The 22,218-nt window shown below is 41.1% G+C and overlaps 1 protein-coding gene across 1 annotated transcript in view; it reads right to left on the bottom strand.

Annotated features, from left to right (window-relative positions):
• Nucleotides 1-1,600: 1,600 nt before the first annotated feature.
• The window catches only part of SLC35F4 (solute carrier family 35 member F4), a 28,085-nt gene continuing 7,467 nt past the window's right edge, over nt 1,601-22,218 (bottom strand). The window contains exons 3-7 of the mRNA XM_022570479.3: nt 19,661-19,880; nt 10,307-10,432; nt 8,226-8,418; nt 4,772-4,861; nt 1,601-2,421 (exon numbers count right to left, since the gene is read on the bottom strand). Of these exons, the coding sequence (XP_022426187.2) occupies nt 2,180-2,421; nt 4,772-4,861; nt 8,226-8,418; nt 10,307-10,432; nt 19,661-19,880 (871 nt within the window). The 3' untranslated portion in view covers nt 1,601-2,179. The remainder of the gene's footprint in view (nt 2,422-4,771; nt 4,862-8,225; nt 8,419-10,306; nt 10,433-19,660; nt 19,881-22,218) is intronic.

Raw genomic sequence — 22,218 nt, forward strand, 5'->3', positions numbered from 1 at the left:
ATGATGAATGTCACACAATCCCTGCTCTCAAGGAACCCGTGGTCTACTGGGAACTCAGATGAGTAGACTGACAATGGCCACAGAGGGCGACCAGTGCTATAATGGAGTAAGCAGAGGTGTCTAAGGAAGTCACATTGTTTAGCTTGGGGGATGAGAAAAAACCTTCCACGAAAATAGGAATAAATCATGTCATGAAGTCTAGGTAAGAGTTATTCAGGTGATGAGAGAGGAAAAGGAAGTACAAGAAAGAGAGCATGTCTTGATTGAAGAACTATAAGAAGGATGGTGTCACTAAAGCACAGAGATTCCAGGGGGCTGCAGGGGGTGGTGTGGTAGAAGTTGTGCTGTCCAGTATGGTAGCCAAGAGCCACATGTGACTAACTAATATTAACTTAAAAGTAATTAAAAGTAAATAAAATTAGAGCATTAGCCGTATTTAAAGAGCACAATAGCCAGTTGTGGCTACTATGTTGGACAGTGCAGATATAGAATATTTCCATCATCACAGAAAGTTCTACTGGATGGTGCTTCTCTAGAGGTAGGCAGGAGCCAATCAGTGATGAACTTTGAATGACCTGCAAAAGTGTTTGGAACTTACTCTGAGGACAATGAGATGTCACTGAAGTGTTCTATATAGGGAAGTAGAATGATCAAATTTATATATTAGAAACGTCATTCTGCAGGGTACAAAAGGGATTAGGGAGAGGCAATACTGGGGGTTAGACCAGTAAAGAGAGTATTTCATTCATCAGGAAATGATAGGGTCATAGAATAGGTAGCATAGTAGAGAAGTGCATGGATTCAAGAAATATTAAGGGAAGCAATCAATAAGATTTATGGTTTAGATGTGGAGGGTGAGGAAGGCAGAAGTTAAGTTTGATCTCTGGCTTGGGCAGCCCGTGAATGATGGTACCATTAACCTAGACAGGCAACAAGGGAGAGGACGGAGTAGGTCTGAGGAGGAGAGATGATAGATTTAACTATGTTCTTGAACGTGAAATGAACAATGGGGCATCCAAGTGAGCCTGCAGAAGGAATTTGGATAGTCAGATCTGAAGCTTGGGGGACAAATCTGGGCTGGAGATAAGTATTATGAAGCCATCACCACATGGATGACGTTGAAAGCCATGGAAGCAGATGAGATCTCTGAGGAAGAGAGTGTGGAGTGAGACACTAAGAAGGACAAGGACTGAACACGGACAGCAATGAGACCAGCCTAGAAGAGGAGTCCAGAGGAGCAGCCAGTAAGGCAGAAAGAGAGTCAGGAGACCATAATGGGATCTAGGTGAAGAGAACATTGCAGGAAAAAGGAGTGGTCATCATGTACATGCTACAGAGAGGACAATAAAGTAAGAGTTGAATAGTGTCAATATGGTTTTGCAAGTAAAAGGTCATTGGTGACTTTGGTGAATGCACTTCACCAGAGGAATGATGTGGGCACCAGAGGAATGATGTGGGCAGAAGGTGGTGCCCAGAAGGTGGGTTGAAGAGTGAATGGGACTTGAAGTGACAGCAAATGTAAACAGCTCTAAAACTGGTGAAATAGATGTCCTCTCCATAACCATTATACCATTTCCAAATGTCTACCTCATATTAGAGATATTTCTAACCCCTTTTATGCTCTGTACTCCTGTAAGCATGTTGAAAGTACAGATGGAGTCTTACATCTTCACGTCTCCATTGTTCCTAGTGTAGGTCTTGCATATGGAAGATACTCTGTTGATACTTAATTACTTTCCAGCTTTCAAATTGAAGGCTATTATTGGCCTTAAATATATGTAAAGTGTGTATCCTTTTCATGTACTTTCCTCTTATGCAATTTTTTCTGATTGAATGAAAAGGTCTCAGTTCCAGGTGAGAAAAAGGCAATGACAAGCCCATAATTTAATAGAACCTCATATTTTGAGAAAATTCTGTGAATTAGGGGAAAATGCCCCCCTCCCAAAAAATACCCAGAAGAAATAGAACAAGTATGAATATGTTTTAATAAAAAAATTTATTATGATTATTTATACCAGTTCCTTGATAAGCATATAAATGTAAACTTTTATTGTTAGCATCATTTCACATATGACTTATGCAAATTCAGAGTTAATACTGTCGTTTGAGTGTACAGGTGGTGAGAAAATTTTATTATATTCACAGAATATACATACACGTGCGTTCAAAATGTGTTCCTCTAAGCCAGTGGTATGGACACAGTCCCAATGGCCCTGTTTCTGCTTCTCAGGTGGACACTGGGATCAGTGATGTCATCCACATGCTCCTCACTCTTCTTTTCCTTCAGGCTGTTGATGAATCTCAGGGTAATTTCATCCCACTCCTCCGGCAACAGCATCAGCAGGAACCCAATGCAGATGACGATGGTAGCAGCCAGGCGGACGACATTGAATATCACCTCCTGCTTCAGGAGATCCACAGCTAGGGAAGGAACGGCAAGGCAGTCAGTCCATCACTGTTTTAAGCTTCTCTGAAAACAAATGACCACATCAGTGCTACTTCTAAGAGATTTTCAAAAGTCTCTCTTGTTCTCTCAAGCTCATCTTCCCTTTTTCCACGTCATTATCAATACCGCTCTCTCCATTTGCTTTCCATTCCCTCTCTCTAAATCATACTTACCTTCCAGGCAAATGCCATCTGATTGAATAACCTCTGCAGTTAAAAAAAAATTTTTTTTAATTTTATATTGGAGTATTGTTGATTAACAACGTTGTGTTAGTTTCAGGTGTACAGCAAAGTGATTCAGTTATACGTATACATGTATCTGTTCTTTTTCAAATTCTTTTCCCATTTAGGTTATTACAGAATATTGAGCAGAGTTCCCTGTGCTATACAGTAGGTCTTTGTTGGTTATCTATTTTAAATATAGCAGTGTGTACATGCAGTTTTATTTCTTAATACTTTTCCTCTGCATCCCTTCATGCTTCTCCAGTTTCACTGGACCACTGAAGATTTTTTAAGTGAGCCAGGCTTATTAATGTCTAGGTCTTTGCACATGCTAGTCTTTTTAAAAATTTTTAATTGAGGTAAATTTCATATAAATTAAAATTAACCAGCTTAAAGTGAGTTTAGTAGCATTTTGTACATTCGTTTTGTACAGCTTAATGTACCGCCGACTCCACCTGTTTCCAAAACAGTTTCATTATTTCAAAATAAAACCCTGTACCCATTAAGCAGTTACTCCCCAGCCCACTACTCTCACCCCGCAACACCTGGCAACCGTCAGCCTGCTGTGTATCTGTGGATTTTACCTATTCTAGATATTTCCTATAAATGGAAGCATACAATATGTGACCTTTTGTATCTGGCTTCTTTCGCTTAGCATAATGTTTTCGAGGTTCAACCATATTGTAGCATGCGTTAGTGCTTCATTCCTTTTTATGGCTGAGTAATATGCCATTGTATCACAACTTGTTTATCAATTCATCTCTGGATGGACATTTAGGTGTTTCCACCTTTGGCTGTTGTAAATAGTATGGACATTCACATACAAGGATATTTTTGAGTCCCTGTTTTCAGTTTTGCAGGAATGTAACTAGTAGTGGAATCATATATATGCTGTTCTCTTTGCATGGAATGCTCTTCCCTCTTCATATGCACTTCATCCAGCTAAACCCTCTGTTAGATCCCTCCCTTTACTCTTCTTGCAGGAAGCCTCCTTGGATGCCCCTCCTGTGTGCGCTCAGAGCATTCAGTACATACCTCTATCAAAGCCATTCTCTCTCTACATTGTAATTACTCAGTTCCTTTCATCTCCTTTCTACACTACATGGTCCTGAGGGTAGAGGCTGTGTCTTATTCAGGATCTATCACCAGGTGTTAGCACAGTTGTTAGCATATACTAAGTGCTCAGAAATTATTTACTGAATGAATGAATTCATGGATGAATGAATGGAATTCCTTGACAACTCCACTCCTCCCTGATATGACTTTCCTCTAAATATCTTATAGTCCTTGGAGTCTTTTACACAATTTGGCATTTGATGATAAATTACTTTGTAGAGTTCTAAGTTATTTCATACATGTCGGTCTTGTTTTCCATATTCAGTGTAAGTTTCTTATGGGAACAATAATATCTTTTTTTCCCAATCTCTTCTATAGTCATGATCACATAGTAAGTGCTCAATAAATATTTGCTGATTGTACTGGGGGTAAAGAAAGATGGCTACCTAAGACTTGGAAAAATAGAATTTTAAAATTAGAAGGACTATACAGTCATCCAGATAACCCACTTTCATTATTTGTTCCATGGACAGTTTACCTAGAAAGATTTTCCTGGAAAAGTAGCTTCTCCTCTTGTCCCTGAAGTGAGTCAAATTGCTTTTTTCTTATGTCTGTTCCAGAGGGCCATCTGCTGTGCCCCCAGGAGAATCTTTCACAGCTCCCCATGGATAGTCTGATGGGGTGCCAGCACCTTGTATGTTTCCTACACTTTCATTAGTGATGTTTGAGAGTCCTATGCTGGGATGCCTTTTGTTTCCATAGGACTTCCTCTAAAAATACCACAAAATTAGGTTGTCAGGGAGATTACATGAAACCCAAATGATACATTTGGTATTTAATTCTAAAAGCACAACCAAGTTAAAACAGTGTTTGTAGCTGGAAATTTTAAATGTGATGCATAGTTATTCTGTTGTCTGCCACCTTCATGGTATTTAAAAACATCTTCCCAGGCAAGTGACATAATTCACAATTGCTCGAAGAAACAATTCAGGGTATAAAACAAACACAAGCAGGAGACTTCCTGTGCACACGTCAAATCGTACAGTACCTGCATTTCCAGGAACGCTGAGCACTGTTCCGATGGAGATGAGGATTGGGTATGTCAGCACCACACCAACATTCACCAGGATGTTGAAGGCTGTAAAATAAAGGAGGATATACAGGATAAAGGGGAATTGCTATGCTGGGCTCTTTCCTTCTTAACATAAAAGAATCCATGTCTATGCTATACATGCCTTCTAAATTATCTGTACCATTGGTCAATTAATCCTCTAATTCTGGAGATGGATTCATATGTATTGTACCTGAAATAGTCATATTCCTTTTTCCTCCTCTGCTATCCTGGCTGCCTGATCTCTTGGTTGGCAAAGGGGGTAGGGAGCCATGCAAAGAAGTGAAATCATCAATTCAGTACCCTGCTCATTAGCACTATAAAGCTGAGCCAGAGGTTGAAAGCTGGTGACTGATTGGGGCTTTCTCCCTTGTTACTTTGCTATATCATGCTATATTCCTGAATAACTAAAAGGCCATGGTGTTACTGCCTAACAGAAGATCTGTCCAAGGATGGCCTATGCTGCATTATTCCCTCTCTTTTGGGGTGAGCATTACATGAGCAAACAAAGTTGTGTGCAGTGTAATTCACCGAACCCCAGGCACCTTCTCCACATCCTGACTTGTGCACAGATAACCCCAGGGCAGGTCCACAGAACCAACTGTAGGTATAACTTGATACCATTTAATACATATCTTCTGGCATTTTTAGGTAAATATAAAGTTAGTTAAAATAATTATCTACACAAAAATGATCAAAGATACTTGTTTTCGAAAAGAAAATGATAAATTACATAGCATTATTTTAACAGATTTCAAGCTAATGTTTGTTTTAGGGGTTAGAGAAATGAGTCTTAACGACTACAAAAAGTCCTCAATTCAGAAAGGATCTCTATGGAAATGACTCAAAACCCTGTTGCCCGTTCTCTGTAGAACCAAAGATGGTTCTAGAACCATTCCAGTTAGGACAGTGTTTATTCTTCTACTGTTATCTATAATTCTTACTTTAATTAAGCTCACTAACTTAGTCATCTGGAGTCACTCCTCCTTGTTAGTTAGAGACGGTGGGTTGGACTTTCACAAAACTTGGGCTTGTTCATAATTTTCATACAATAGTAGTGGCAATCAAGGCAGAGGACCTTCCTAAGTTGATAACTACTCCTTTATGGCAGAGCTGCAATGGGAATGAATATTCCAGCATCTCAACTCTCTCCTCAAGTTTGGGGAGTCAAATATGACCTGTTCTAACAAATCAGGAATTTATTAAACACAGCACAGACTTTGCTAAACTTCCCAACTGTCATTTTATTGGCTGAACTGGATATTTTAGCAGATTGATAGGAAGTATTGGTATTTGGTTGAGAACTGAGCTTTTCTCACTCAACAAGAACCGAGTGGCTTCACTGCAATGGGTGTCTGCTTTTCCTTAGTGCTTTAGGTGGAACACTTACAAGCTCTTTTGACAATCTCAGGACAAGAATACATAATTCAATATGTTGTCTATAGCACGGGGCCCTGCCTGAGTTTAAGTGGGCCTCAGACATATCAGGTGAATGGATGATGTCAATCTGCACGTGGGCTATGGCCAAGCCAGAGCAGGAATGAGGCCAGGTGAACCAAAGCAGATTGAAGCCGTAGTTACAGGTGATGGGGGGTGGGGTCAGAGTTCAGCCTGCTCTTTGCCTCTCAGATCTGTCTCCAGCCCTGCTCTCACTAGATCATATCTGATTCCTATGGAGAAGAGAAGGTGGCAATAAAAACTCAAGAGCAGAAGCACTGAAGATTGTAAAACCCTGGGGTGTGTAACACAGTCAGGAGAGAGGCTGTCTCCTCATTTTGTCACAGGGCAACCCTGGCACAGAGAGGGCTCCAGGCACGGGGATGAGCCTGTGGGGCAGCTCTAAGCTGGGCGGCACTACACCCAGTGCAGTGTGGAGATCACGCTGCTTGGTGGAGAACTGCAGGGTCCGGCCAGCATGGGTGATGCCCAGCCTGAGCAGGCTTGCTTAGGAGCACGTATTAGAGGTGCCAAGGGATCAACGTGGGTGGAGGGCTACTTTGCAGCAAGCTGGAGATCACGGGTCACAGCTGGGGCCAAGAGGTAGTGAAATTTGGGCTATGGTTATTCCCAATTAGATTGTTTTTGGCCAGGAAGAGATCTAGGCACTTTTAATTAGGGTGTTTTGGTCTTATGGAAAGACTGCTATTGATTTCTACTACTCAATTTAGCACAGGTTATGAGCGGTCATAACTACACATTTTTGGTCTTCAAAAGTAGAATTTAAAGGATCAACAGTTAATGTTTGATCTTTCTCGTGAGTGTTTCCTGTCTAGTTGAAGAGCTCCCCTTAGGGGCCTGGGCCAGAGTAGAAGAAGATGACCCAATGTCTTTGTGGGAACGAAAACAAGGGCATTCTTTTTCCCACCTAAGACTTGCAGTGCTGTTTCAGACTATGTCACCTTGATAAAGAAGGTCAGCTGAAGGGTGGCAGATGTCCTGCTGTTCAGTATGGCGGGTGAACATGGAGTGGGGAGAGGGTGCTGTTACCGGGTGGAACGGGGGGAGAGGAGCAGAATGAAAGGGGTTTGATTCTGAGCAGAGTCACTGAGTCATTGGGTGTTTGTTGTTGTTTAGCTGCTTGGTGAGGAAAGAGTGGGCTTGTTATATTGAGGTTCCTCTCACATTAAATGAAAGCACAGCTGGAAAGTGGGAGCCCCCCCAGCTGCTCAGGTGAAGCAGACAGCCTCAGAGTCATGGGGAGTTGGGAGACAGAACATGAGAAACACTCCAGGTGGCTATTTCTTGGTCATCTGCTAGGCACAGCCTACTTAGCAGGGCCACCTCGTCCTGTTCTGTCATCTTCTCTTTCTCGGTGAGGGTTTCCCATCTCAAACTCATTCTCCAGACATGACCAGAGTAGACTGTTTAGAATGCAGATGTAAGCCTGTCACGCCCCTGCTTAAAGACCATTAAGTGGATTTGAAAGCCAATCCCCTCAACATGGCATTCCAGGCCCTCCGTGACCTGCTGCCCTCCTGAATGACACCTCCTTCCTTCCTCCCCAGTTCCTCCTGCACTTGGTGCTCCTGCCATTTTGATCCACTCTGAGTCCCTTGAATCTCCCACCCACTCTCCCCCCCTGCCTGACACACTGTGCCACACATGGAACACAATAACATCACACAGTACATCATGAAGAATGGACGAGGCTACTTGAGGATCCGTGGTGATCAGCTCAGCACTTAACCCATGGGAGGCATACTAGCTGGATAGCTCTGATCTAATCAAGGAATAATCTGCAAAGAACTCTGCAACCATTAACCAACGTTAGGTAAGTTTGGGAAATAGAGGACAGGGGTACCCAAAGGAATAATCTTACTATGACAATTTAACTCTCCAAGGAGAGGTCAAGTGACATAGGAAATGGAAGGCAAAACCCAGGGCCACTTACCCAGCCAGAGCCCTGCCATCCCGCAGAGACAGCCCCACGGCAGAGCTGCAAACGAGGACCAGTGCTCCACCTTGGTGAGATACAGGATGACCGGGGTGAAGGAGATGAAGATTAAGTTGAAGAAACCCAATGTGGAGACAAAGTGTGCTGCTTCACCAAAGTTGGCACTTCCGAGAAACATCTTAAACAAAACCTAGAACGAGAAAGGAACTCATTAGCCACACAGTCAGGGACATTGTTGTATCAGAAAGGCAATTTCTACATCATGAACTAACTGGCCCAGGGTTTATGCTCTATGTCTTCTTATCCCACCGTCTCCATGGCACTAAATGTGCTGCTGAGATAAGGAATTCAAATGCCCTCTAGCCTTCATATGAAACAGCAAATGCCATAAAATGAATTCCACTTTCTGTGCAACAGGAATACTGCACACTGGGAAAAACACCACCATCAGTTATGGCTATAGGGTGGATGATAAATAAGAGTGCAGACAAGCCCAGAAACATCTAGGATTGAGGTGCCATCAGTTCTTCTCTTCAAGCATGGGATTCATTTTACCCTTATTTTGACAGGTACTGAAAACTAAATTGGACAGAGAGAGCCTATCATTATATTACTGAGAGAAATAGTAACAATGCCATGGATTTATAAGCACTTTTCTCTCTGAGCCTAAAATATTTTCACAAGTACCATATTCTCCAGATTTAAAAAAAGATGGTCTTTGTTTTCTGGATTGTAAATCTGTGTGTAGAAAAAGATGGCAAGGAGACATATATAGCTAACCTAAATCACACATCAGGCTGGGGAGGAGCTAGTTCTCTAGTCCATATTTCTTGGCTTTTTAAGCCCTCCGCTTCCTTTATTAATCCTTAAACAATGTAGCACAGAATATCTCTTTTCTATGGTGCACATACGATTTTGTGCATGTCAGCAAAATATTACCACTCCCAGAATGAATACATCTGTAACATGGCCAGGAGAATTCTCTCTATAAAAGAGCCATCCCAGGCATATAGCAAGTCCGGGTATTGCTTTTAATTTCAACTAAACGTATCATTTTTTTCTCTTGAGAGACTTAAGAGAACTTGAGCACGTGCTCGTGGTATTTGGTCACATCACACATCTCCGTGGAGTCTCAGTTGGGGGCAAGTTAGACACCAATGGTGATTGAGTGAACACCTGTCAAGCTTGTCACAGAATCAGTGGGCCAGGAAATGTCGATATGGAAATAGACACAATGTCCTCTGAGCGGCAGAGTTGATGAATAATCGGAACAGGCATCCAGGGGGGATGCAAAGGGCATTTTCTGCCTTTCAGAGAGGATTTTCTCATTGAAACCCCAAGAGAGGTGAAAATGGAACAGTTCTTTAGCTACATCCAGAAAGTTGGCTCTGAAAAGTGGAGCTTCTGTGAATAACCTTTTAGATCTGCTCTCTTAATCCTCACTTCTGAAGTCAGGGACAGTGCCTCCGAATAGAGCTTTCACTGATGACAGGCCACCCCAGGGGAGAAAGAACTGTGAGTACAAACCCAGAGTATCCATCAGAGAGGAAAAGAGGCTCTTCATTTAGCTAATAACATGGCACGGGGTTAATATGCAACAAACAGTAAACTCTCAAGGTATTTTTGATACCTCATTGTAGTTGAAATAATGACCTCAGTAGTTAATTAAAGAAACATAGGGGAGAAGTCTTCCTCGGCTCCTGCTATAACTGATGGATGATTTGGGAGGGGTCGGGGCACGGACCACAGGCTTTGGAGTTGACCAGTCCGAGTTTAAATCTTGGCTCTATCACTTCCTGGCTGGATGATCTTGGACAAGTTACTTAATCTTTCAAAGTCTCAGTTTCCTCATCTGGAAAGTGGGGATAAGTACCTATGCCTCATAAAGGTGCATTAACACAGGTGAAAATTTCTAGCAAGCACCCAGCCTGTGGCAAGTACTCAATAATTGGTGCTTGTTATTATTTAAACCATCTTTTTTTTTGCTAGTCAAGATTTTCTTTGTCCTTCCTTCTTTTATTACTTAAAAGTCTAAGCTACAAATGACAGTTGAGTACATAAGGAAGTGCACAAAATACCTTATACAGTGCAGATGTCGAGGCCGAGCCCACTGCAAATGCTACTCCTACGATGGAATCAGCGTGGAAATTATCTGCATACGCCATCATGACGATGCCAGTGATTGCCATTATTGCGGCAACTATCTATCAAGTAGAATGCAAAGAGAAAAAATTTTTTAATTGATGCCTCCATACCGAAGAGAAGCAATTGAAGGCTTCGTGGGAGTTGCTACATGCTTCCTCAAACCCAATTACCTCTTGTACATCACTGTTTAAGTGTAGGAAAGGTCAGTATTAGCAAGAAATCTGTATGCTCATGAGACATCCAGGCAGAAAATATAGAAGCTGCTCACATTCTAATTAAGGGCTAGTAATTGTAGTTTAATTTTTAGATCAACTTCCTAGAGATTAATACCCATAGTGGTGAAATAAATTTAATAGGAAGTCACTTCTTAGCATTTTCATCTGTACTGTGTTCTTTTTCCTCAGACAATTCAGCGTACATTTTAATCAGCTCCTTGGATCAATGCATGTTTCTGAACATCTCCACATAACCAGAACTTGATTATGGAGACATAATATTGATGCAGCTAGGAGGACACTTTTAGGCCAAAGTGAAAAAAGGAAAGAGAATAATCTTTCAGAGTGATTTATAAGGAGCGAGCTGAGTTTGCACTGTCACTTGGAATATCAAACGAAGGCTAGTTCTTCCTTTTGTTTACATGCAAATTAAGCCACAGAAAGATAATTTCATTCAATTATTCTAGAGCATTATCTGTATAAAGTGAAATATTAAGAATTTGATTGAAATCATAATGGTTGACTGTAAATTAATATGATCCTTGGTATATTCCAAACAGGAGTCCACTTCCTTTGTGAAATGCTGGTTGGCATCTGTTTCTTTAATTTACCTTGAACTGGTTCTACTGGAAAACATTTTAGAGCTACAATAAACAGTAAAATGACAACCCTGGAATAGGAAACACTATGTCATTTCCTTGTGAAATAGTCTCACTGACTTTAAAATCATGATGCAACTTTGTGGGAAATTTAAATATACCTGGTGATCAATTTTGTTAAGCTTCAGTTCTGAGTATTCGCAAGTAAATCAGTTCCTCTGTAGATAGATTTCTCACATGTGGGATATTTTTTGACCCTTTGAAATATTATTAGTGAATTATTCATTACAACAAAATGTAGATCTTCAACATGCAACTGTAGACTTGCTGAAGGCCAGTGCAAAGTATGATAACGATGGCACATATAATTTAGATGCTGTTAAAGCATTTCTTTTGTTAATGACCACCCAAAGCAAGGGCACAGCTGGTTTCAGAGCCAGCTCCATACTAAAGCGTCTTTTATGAAAAGCAGCAGGAGTACTTGAGAACAGAAGCCGACTTGTCAGCAGTGAAAAACTGTCTTCATAAAGTGTTATCGAGGAGGCTGCCTGGTGTGTGTGGGGGTCATTGCTCTTGCTGACTGAGTATCACAGTCTCTAAACCTTCTAGCCATGTGTTCCAGTTAGACTATGCCTCAAACTATAGGGAATAGAATTTAATACAAATGCACACAATGTGAGGTGTCAAGGAAATTTTCCAAACAGGAAGTCATAGACTCATAAATAAACATGGTGAAGTGGTTACCTAGATCTGGGAATACTGTGAGACTTATCATTTTCTTTGATTTGGGGATTTATAGTTCAGCCAGGGATTTGCAACATTTCTTTGGGCAATCTGATGTCAGAGAAATGAAAAGTTACATTAAACACTGGCATTTTCTGACTTGTTTTTGTGTTAATGTTCATAGGTTAAAGCATTCATGTACACAGATTTCCCTCAAAATACTGAACTTGTAGGATAATAAATTTGAATTAATACTTGTTTTCTTTTTAGCAAATATCAGATGTATTTTCTTAGTCAAAAAAACAGGTAGTTTCTTCAAGACAGGGTAATAGAACACAGTGTTAATCCTAATGAAACTTTAACATGATGTGCTGTTTAATATTTAAAATTATTAAAATTATTCTATAATATACAATATCTGCGTTTAAGCAATTGTGTATAATATATAATTCTTGGCTTAGGGAATTCTGAAAACAAACAGTCCATACAAAAAAAAAAAAAAGGGAAAAAACCAAAAACACTGTCTGGAAAGTGTTGAACATTTAATACCATTATCCCCAGGATATGACCCGGTTGGGAACACTTTCTTTTCTGAGTCAGCCATTAGTAAAAATACATATGCACTGTATTTATTTCTATTATAAGTTTTCTCAAGATAGGAATTGGATGTGGACATAGATTACATAATTTTATAGCAATTCAGAATTATAGTCATGATGAGCCTCTTAAAGGTCTCCATTACATTTTATATTTAAGTGCTTGTGAAAATATTAGCTCAGACCACTTAAATTGTCATATCAATTATACCAGTGTCTCTTTGAATTGCGGTCACGGAGAGAAGCATTTTTCTCCATTTCTCCATTTCTACATTTTTCACTGTCACCAGACAGTGCTGTTAGTTAAGTTCCAAAAGCATGAAAATCTGAATACTTCCAATGTTAGAAAAATTCCTCTCTATGGTATGAACAGGTATTTATAGGTTAATAATTTATAGGTTATATAGGTTACCTGGGGGGAAAAGAGAAATTATTTTCCGCATTTCTATTTAAATTTCACAGCTATCTGATAGAACAAGTGCTCTATGGCCATGTTTAAAATTTTTTTTCAGTATGTTTCTTATCTACACAGTTGGAACGAAGGGAAGGGAGCTCAGCTAATCTAGAAAATGCAGGGAAGTGTTGGGTGGCAGGCTCATTTGGAGTGGTTGTTTGGATGATCTTAGAGGGGTTCTGCCTGGAACTATTGGTTAATTGCAGAGTAAATATTCTTGAGATTTCTGGAGAATATGTAACCCAAGCACAGGTCTGAGTCATGTGCGTTTTCAGAAGTAATCAATCGTTAAGGAAGGATTAATAGTCTGTCTTCTCAACAAAAAAAGTACAAAATGATTCTTCTTGTGCTCAGGATGCTGGAAATGTACCTGCAGGAAGCCAGCGCTTTAAGTACCGTGTCAGAAGGGCTCACGTGTGCCATCCACATGCCGACAAACACAACAATGCTTCTGAGCACATTGGCGTCCACATGAGGGACTCCTCTGCCGATGGTGCCATCTCATGGTGCCACCTGCTTGGCTTCAGAAAAACATGGCTCTCCTCACAACTTACTCCAGTTGCAGCCCCATAACCAACCAGAGGTGTCTAAATAAGATGGAAACCCACCACAACCGTTACTTGAATCTGACCCGGGTGAAAATGTTAGTAACCATAGTGATCATAAAGCTGCCGATGCCTCATTTTTAACCTTCTAAACCTCTGGGTTCTCTCACATCATGATGTGCCCACCTGGGGTGAATACCCTGAGGAAGAGGATTTATTTAGCCCATTATCTTTGCGTGCTCCTTGAGCGACATCACCACCTGAGCCAACTACCTTCCTCTGTGGACTCACTTCCCTCCCAGAGTCTCTGCATCAACTCTCAGGGCCAATCAGAGGGGGACCATGAGGGGGACCTGTTCTTAAAGCCCAAAGAGGGCTTTAACAGTAAACATTTGGTGATCTCACTGAAATGTATACTACCTGTGGCCCTGCCTGAAAGCAAGGTTTCTTTCCCATCCCAAAGAATGTTTGTATAGATAAAGCCTAGAGAAATAGCTGGCTTTTGGCTGATTTTTGTTTTCTTTTATCTTCATTGTTTTCCTCTTTTGACTCAGGGCCTCAAAACCCAAAAGGGTCCAGCCCTTCTCTGGATCTCCAGGAGGGTTTATGAGCCTCATTACAGTCACTGTGTTTCCCATTGACGAATGATTTCCAGAACTGTCATTCGCATAACAATATCAGCTCTTCTAGGATTCAGGGTATTGAGATGAACCTTTAACTGCTTCTCTTTCTAACTGTAACCCAAACATCTTTCCTTAATTTGCCGTGTGGTTAACCCTGTTTCTGGAGCTGGATGGAGCAGGAAGGAGCTTCCCCGGCTTACAATGGACCTTGAATCCCAAGCCTACGTCAGGCTCTGAAATGGGGGGCCTCAAAGCTATACTGCTGGCCAGACTGCACTCAAGTTCAAGACTCAAGGTTAGCAGCTGAAGGTGGGATACACATTCATAGTTTGGCCAATGAGACCTGCACTGGTGATCATCCTTCTTCCCTCTGAGTGTATTTGGATAGAGTCCATTTTCAGGGAACCATGGCTACACAGAATCCTTAAACTTGTCCACATGTTACGTTTAAGCTTCCATAAAGAAGAGCCATCTGTTTTACTCAGAGCCAGTGAAATTGGACAAGAGTTGACGTGTGAGAAATGAAAGAGGTGGGCAGTCCACAGCTGTCCGGATACCCTGTGTGTGTGTGTGTGTGTGTGTGTGTGTGTGTGAGTGAGGGGGAGGTGGGTGGGTCCCTGGGTCGGGGCAGGTCAAGCCTGAGACTCAAACTAAGATTCCCATCCTCCACCCCACTGCCACACACATACACATCTGTTTTTATATGAAAAAAAAACCCATCTGAAAATGATCCCAGAGGAAGACCAGGATGGAAGAGAAGGAAAGAAATCCCCGAAGGAAAGACTCCAGAGTACGTGTGGAAGGTAGAGGAGACCTATTGACTGCACCTTGTTGACCTGCATTATGGGTTCCTTGAGGGCATAAAATCGGAGAGCCTTCCCAAATCAGCTTTCCCCTCCCTGTATTCGTGAATCATTCTCCTGCCAAGAGGAGGATGAAAGGGGAAGAGCCCCACTACCCATCCTCTACTGCCTCCAGCGGGAAGCATGAAGGTTCTAGACAGAGCAGTCTGCACTTCCCAGGAATGAAGAGTTAACTGCAGAAATGCCAATCAGAGGCAAGATGGAAACAAGATTGTCTTGAATCTTATCTAAATATGTAATATTGGCACAAATCAGTAGCAGCTCAGCTCCAGGGTCCTGATTGATTTAGAGTGCCCTGGAGCCCAATTTGAATTCAGAGAAGAGCAGTTTAAGCAATGCAAGATTCCATTTAACTGTCATACCCCAGTCAGTTCTTGGCGGATGGAGGAAAGTCTCCAAAAGTTTGGGAAACTAAACACATAAGGACCCAATTATACCTAGAAAATAGGTGGCTACCAAGCTGAAGGGACACAAATTCATTTCCTCAATCTGCTATAAAAGTTGGGGCCTGCTGAACCATTCACCGCCCACCAATTTTCTTCACATGTTCAAGGAAATTTGAAAATGAATGAACATTTTCAATTAATAATATAAAAATAAGGGGGGGACAAGATCTGAAAGAAAGGGTGTTAATTTTCTAGTCTGACATTTACTTTTCATTGGAGTGAAATGGATGCCAGTGATAGAGAAGAAAACCTGAAGCAGTGGCTCATTTGTGTTTTTTTTTTTGAGGAGAACCTTTTTTTATTGATATTCTGTGATCAATATCAATATCATTGATATTCAGTGATATTCTGGTTCTGATGAATTTAAGAATGCTAGCTAAACAAAACAGGATCTTGGAGATGGGAAAAACACCCATCTTCAATGCTGCAAGAGCTGGATTCTCACTTAGCAACATTTTTGCAATTAAAAAGAAAGGTCTTTTAAAGAAGTTTACTAATTTCCACATGATTATCATACATCAGCTGTAAGCAACTACTTATGAGTTTTTTTAACACACCAAAACTCACCAGCAAACTGGCTGAAAGAATTTCATAATAGAAAACTAAATGTATGGCAGACTACCTTTCCATCTGTGATTCAATCAAAATTCCAAGGAAACTAAATATTAACAAGTTATTCAAAACATATAATTAGTTTTTATGTGAGCATTGCTAATTCTGGCCAACTGGTGCTCCAGATAAACCCGTATTTACTGATATTATAATTTAAAGCATCCTTTATTCTGTTCATCGTGTCATTTTGATGTGAAAAATAGAAGTAGGGGGGCTTCCCTGGTGGCGCAGTGGTTGAGAGTCCGCCTGCCGATGCAGGGGACGCGGGTTCGTGCCCCGGTCCAGGAAGATCCCACATGCCGTGGAGCGGCTGGGCCTGTGAGCCATGGCCGCTGGGCCTGCGCGTTCGGAGCCTGTGCTCGGCAACGGGAGAGGCCGCAATGGTGAGAGGCCCGCGTACTGCAAAAAAAAAAAATAGAAGTAGGGGAGGCCATATGTTTTATCTTAAGGGTGATAATTCTTGGGGTCATGCAAATGAGAATCATAATCCCCAAACTATCTTTTTCTGAACTACTGAAGACTTAGAATGAGTCAGAAATATACATTTTGATTTGATGACTGAAAGCAACCCTTTAACTATTAAAAAAAAGAGTACTCCAAGTGGGATGGCATCTACAGGCTTTGTCCTATTTATGGGTGTAGGCAATAAGAGCTGCATTTATGTTGTCAGTATTCTATTTGTCCTCCTCTAATTTCTCAAATGACCTAATTATACATGTTCTCAATATGTCTCAGAAGGAAAAGAACTGCTGATATGGTCAAAAGGCAAAATGCTGAATATGTTTCAGTGCTTCTTATATTCCATGGCCTGATTATGGGCATTATTAAAATTACACCTTGACATTCTTCTAGAACATGGCATTAAACACTTCCTAACGTTTCACAGTGAGAAGTGAAGCACCTCCTGTCATTTAAAAATACCTGACTTCTCCCAGCATGCCTGACATTAATACTTACTATTTTGTCATTATGATGTCTTAATTTACGCATTTACTTGTTAACAACTACTTATTGGCTACTTAACAATTTTTCTATCAGGTCTTATTACTTACAGATGCTGTATTAGTTTCCTGAGGCTGCTGTAACAAATTACCACAAACTTGGTTACTAAAAATGGCAGAAATCTATTCTCTCATAGTTCTGGAGGCCAGAAGTTCAAAATTGGGCAGGGCCATGCTCCCAACAGCAACTCTGGGAGAGAATAATATTACATTCCTGCCTATTCCAGGTTCTGGTGGCTGCCCTGGCTTTCCTGGGCTTGTGGCTGCATCACTCCAATCTCTATCTCTGTGGTCACATTGCCTTCTCCTCTTCTGTGTGTCTTTCCTGTGTGTGTCTCTTATAAGGATACTTGTTATTGGATTTAGGAGCCACCCAGATCAACCAGGATGATCTCCTCTTTGCAAAATCCTTAAGTTAATTATGTCTGCAAAGACTATTTTTCCAAGTAAGGTCACGTTCACAGGTTCTGGGGATTAGAGTGTGGGCACCTTATTGGGGGCCACGATTAAACCCACCACAGATGCAAATTTTAAGATAGAAATGCTTTGTAGCTTCTAGGCAGATTTCCTAAATCTGCCATTTAAATGTTACACAGCTGAGCTTTTCCCCCTAAAAGTCCTCAAATAAACATCAAGCTTCTTTTGATATGACCCCTTGCATAAGTAAGTTCCATGGTTAAATGCATTCATTCACTCTAATACAATTGATTTGCTCACTGGTAAATCTAATAGTGAACATATCTATTTCCTTTTGGTATTCACATGACACTGAAAGAGCAGAAAAGCCCCTAAATCTCCTTTCTTGCCCTCTCTTCTGACAAGGCCCTCCAAATACTCATGGGTGATCGAAGGTGGTAGTAGATAGACAAGAGAAAGATCTTGTAAGCATGAGTTCATTCACTATATCCTTAAATATGTCGAGTCTCTACTTTGTCCCTTGTATCATTCTAGGTGTTAGAGATAGAGGTAGAACTAGTTTCATGGGCATATGACCTGTGCAGATGCAGTGGGCTCCCTGATGTTGCCATGTTGAAACTATTCACAATTTTTTTTTTTTTTTTTTTTTTTTTTGCGGTACGTGGGCCTCTCACTGTTGTGGCCTCTCCCGTTTCGGAGCACAGCCTCCAGATGCGCAGGCTCAGCGGCCATGGCTCACAGGCCCAGCTGCTTCGCGGCATGTGGGATCCTCCTGGACCGGGGCACGAACCTGTGTCCCCTGCATTGGGAGGCGGACTCTCAACCGCTGCGCCACCAGGGAAGCCCTATTCACAATGCAGAAGGCCTGCATTTTCACTTTTCACTGCGGCCCACAAATTATGTAGCCCAAGCTGAATGGATCAGTGAGCAATGTAAAGAAGGTTCTTGTTCTCAAGTACTTGTCAGGGCATGTGATGGTGGACAGACAGTACCAATGCTTCATGTGTGAAAACATGTTGCTAAGCACTTTGGGTGTGAAATCTAAGATTAGCTATGGAGAATGAGTATGGGACCACATCTGGTATAGTTTAATGGTATCATGGACCGATTCAGTTTCTTGTGTTGTCTTCTGCTGTAGCTTTTCACTTTTTCATGTCAAGTTTCAGTTCTGAATTTCTGAGCAGCATTTCCCAAGATACAACCAGAATTAGCTAATTGGCTATTAAGATGAAGTTTTCAGGATGATACCTGTCACAAACTCTCTCTAATATAAACATGAATTTCAGCATTTAGCAGGACAAGGACCCTGGAATCATTGCGACAAGAGCAATATTTTGATAGCAAAACGTGTTTCAAATCCAGTCTTGGACATCTCTTTCAGAGAACAATAATTGTGTGATGTTTATCTTCTGGAAAAAGGCTATTCGTTTGGACCTCCTTTCAAAGAACTGTTTACTCAATATTTTCATCATGGTGGCATACCAGATTATATGAATGAGATCTGGCTCCTTACATCTGCATGGTTTTCCATCAATCTAAGAAAGATCAAGCATACAGAAAAACTTTTTATTTTTAAATCCATGTTACCTGTGAAAGGGATAAACTCAGAACTGAAGTGGTTGGTGGAAGTTTAATGCAGTTCAATTAAGGATTTGTACCCCAAAGTAAGAGTTATTGCTTTTAGTTCCATATCTAGTTAGTCACACTAGATATATAGCCACTTTTAACAGCATTGTGCCATTACTGGTGACTTTAATTACTGTTTGGTAACCTTATCTACTTCCACCAATATTAATTAAATCCATCTCTGGGGGGAAAAGACATGAGGGAGTTGTCCCAACATATGTTGATTGGAAAAAAAGCAAATCATAATCTTTACTGTGGCTAATTTTCTCAGACCCTTCTTTCCCGAGGACAGAAAGAGGTGATCACACCATTAATTCTAAGAAAAGAACTTCTTTTCCCTGAGTGCCTCCTGTTGAAATCAGCTGACTGATTCCAATGGAAACAATCTCTTTATCTTCTCATGATGTTGTAACTGCCTGGGCGTCCTAACGCAACTTCAAATTTCAATCTGTACTCAGAACCAATGGGAAAAGTTTTGCAGAAACTCCACAAAACAAAGCAGCTCTCCTGATACCAAGGATCTATGATTAAATGCGGCCTTACGCATTGAATCAAGTGTGCCATTACCCTCACTCCCATGAACCTGTCTTTCAGCACGATCCACGACAGCAAGAAGACAAAGGCTTTGTTACAACAGAACAGAGCAGAGACATCTGTGGCTGTCAGCTTCTTTAAAGCCAGTAAATACAGGTAATTAGTCAAAGTCCATAGAATAGAAAAGGGAGCAGTTCTTTTAAGAAAGAGCTTCAGTGTCAGACCATCTTCACCAAAAATTCGACTGCATTCCCTAGAGAAGAAATAGAGGTTAATAGTCAGGTATTAATTTTAACACATCTTGTGTAGACTAACTCTTGACAGCCATTTTTAGCCAAGAGCACAAACCCTGAAGACCCATCGTTCATCTGTGGAACCTACTGAACCCAGTTCTGCCACCTACGGGCTGTGAGTGCAAAGGATTCCATGGAGGAGTCCACATCTCCCCAGGCACAGAGCTAAGCCTTTCCTACCCATTCTCTGGAGATTCCTGGGGGTAGCCTTTCTGCTGTTGCCAAACATTCTGAGAAGCCCGGAGAAATCCAGAAATGAATGGTTGCTGGAATTGCTAGCTATTCGAAGAGACAGATGATTCTTTCCCAGTGGACGAATACAACAGGGTCAAAATGGCTGCTACTGTTTGAATAGGCTACAGACCACGTGCAGCCTCACATATCGTGTGTAGGCATGCACAGCTTGGGATTTTATTATTCCTAAAACATTATGCCTTTTTCTGACATATCTGCCCAATGGACAAATTTCTTTTTCCTCTAGCATTCTTAAGGCACAAAAAAATGAAGCATCTGTGATAACCCCCAAATGGTAAAATAAATAAATAAAATTCAGGTTGCATTTATGTACAAACACCTGGCCATTCTGGAGGAACTGTCTGAATTCATTGTGTAAAAATAGTCATTTCAGTTAAATCTTTGATTTGCTTGGTTTCTGACTAAATTGATTATTTAGCCCAAAGGATTGTTTTAATCAAAATGTTGAAGCTAGCGATACATATAGGCAACATCAAAAGTGATAGAATAGCAGTGCCTTTTGGATTATGGACTGAAAACAGGCTCTGAAAATTCAGCTTTATTTTTTTCACCCAGTTGTACGTGAACATTCAAGCTTTCATTGGGCAGCTGTCTTGTGCCAGGCATTGTATTTTCAAGAGTAGTATAAATATTCTGTTTAAAGCAACAAGTTGTTCATATTTGCACATTTATAATGTTTATAAATCTATTTAAATGGCTCTAGGTAATACTAGTTTCTGGTTTCTCTTCTAGCTCTTTCTGAAGAGAAATAATTATGCCTCAAAGTATTGCAAAGCAAAGTAATCTCCAGCCAGTGTTTGCCTCCCATGTATGAAGCAATGTACCCCATAGGAGGACCACATGGCGGGAGGGCGTGACAAAGTGGTGAGGCTCCAAGCACAGGGATACGGCTTTCAAAATCAAGTCCCATAGTAAACGTTGCTTCCAAGCAGCTGAGAACACAGGGAATCATAGGCCAGTGATTCTGGAAGGTTAAAAATGCATTTTGAACACGTAGACAGTCATGTGGTGATTTTGCTTTCATGTGGCAGACAACCAAAATGGAAAGACTTTTGTAAAATGGAAATGGGATTCCCAAAGCTAAATTTTAACTTGAAGGAGACAGAACATCAATGAAGGGACTAAATAAGCCAGAGGCAAAGCCTTTTGCAAAGTAAACAGAAATTACACGTGCTCACACACACAGGTAAATGGATGGCCTCTCTGTTTTGTTTTATTGACGTGTAGTTGATTTACATCAGTATTATAAAATGGATGGCCTTTCTAAAGCCCTACCTTTGAGATACTCAAATCAGAGTTACACACAGAGCAAGCAGCAGTTTTCACAGAGCAACTGGGCACACATTTTGTGTTCTGTACTTACAAAGGGATTTGCTCTGTGAGGAAGTCTGCCAGGGAGAGCTGGAGTGGAGAGTCGTGGGTTTATCCTGACATCTATAACTGCTAAATGTCCTTTAAAATACACGTTTATTAAGAACCACAACAAATCCATTTCTGATTAAAGTATTTCTTTTCTTATCACTGGTCTTAGCCAGTGATGGTTCTTCCTTCCCAGAGCCCACCATCATGCTGGGTAGAGTGCTCTCCAGCAAAGACTTTGGATTCAGGAGAGGGAACACCCTGCCCCATGGGGAAGCCAGTGGAGGCACATGGATGGGGAGAGTCCCCCAGGCAAAGGGCTGCTGCCCGGCAGAGGCTCTTGGCCTGGCTCATCCTGACCCCCAGGTATTGGCTTCCTCCTTGTTACCCTTTCTTCTTCCCTTCTCGTCTCACTGCCAACCTTCTCCCCACTTGTCACTGCTGTTACAAGAATTAATAAAAATGCTCTCCATTCAAACGCCAGTTCACCTGGGTATAAAACCTTTTGCCATTTAAGCAGTAAGTGCTGGGAAATGTGATTTTTTTTTTTTAAAAAAAAGATGGATTTCTACGGAGAAGGAAATAACAATAGTAGGTCTCTCCTGGGATGATGAGATCAGAATTTCTAGACAAGAGGCATTGACAGGAGGCAGAACTTGGAAAGAAGCTTAGAAGTCGGGGGAC

This window comes from Delphinapterus leucas, chromosome 2, assembly GCF_059928025.1.
Source record: "Delphinapterus leucas isolate spDelLeu-1000000601 "Yukka" chromosome 2, BTC_Dleu_Yukka2, whole genome shotgun sequence".
NCBI classification, from domain to species: Eukaryota; Metazoa; Chordata; class Mammalia; order Artiodactyla; family Monodontidae; genus Delphinapterus; species Delphinapterus leucas.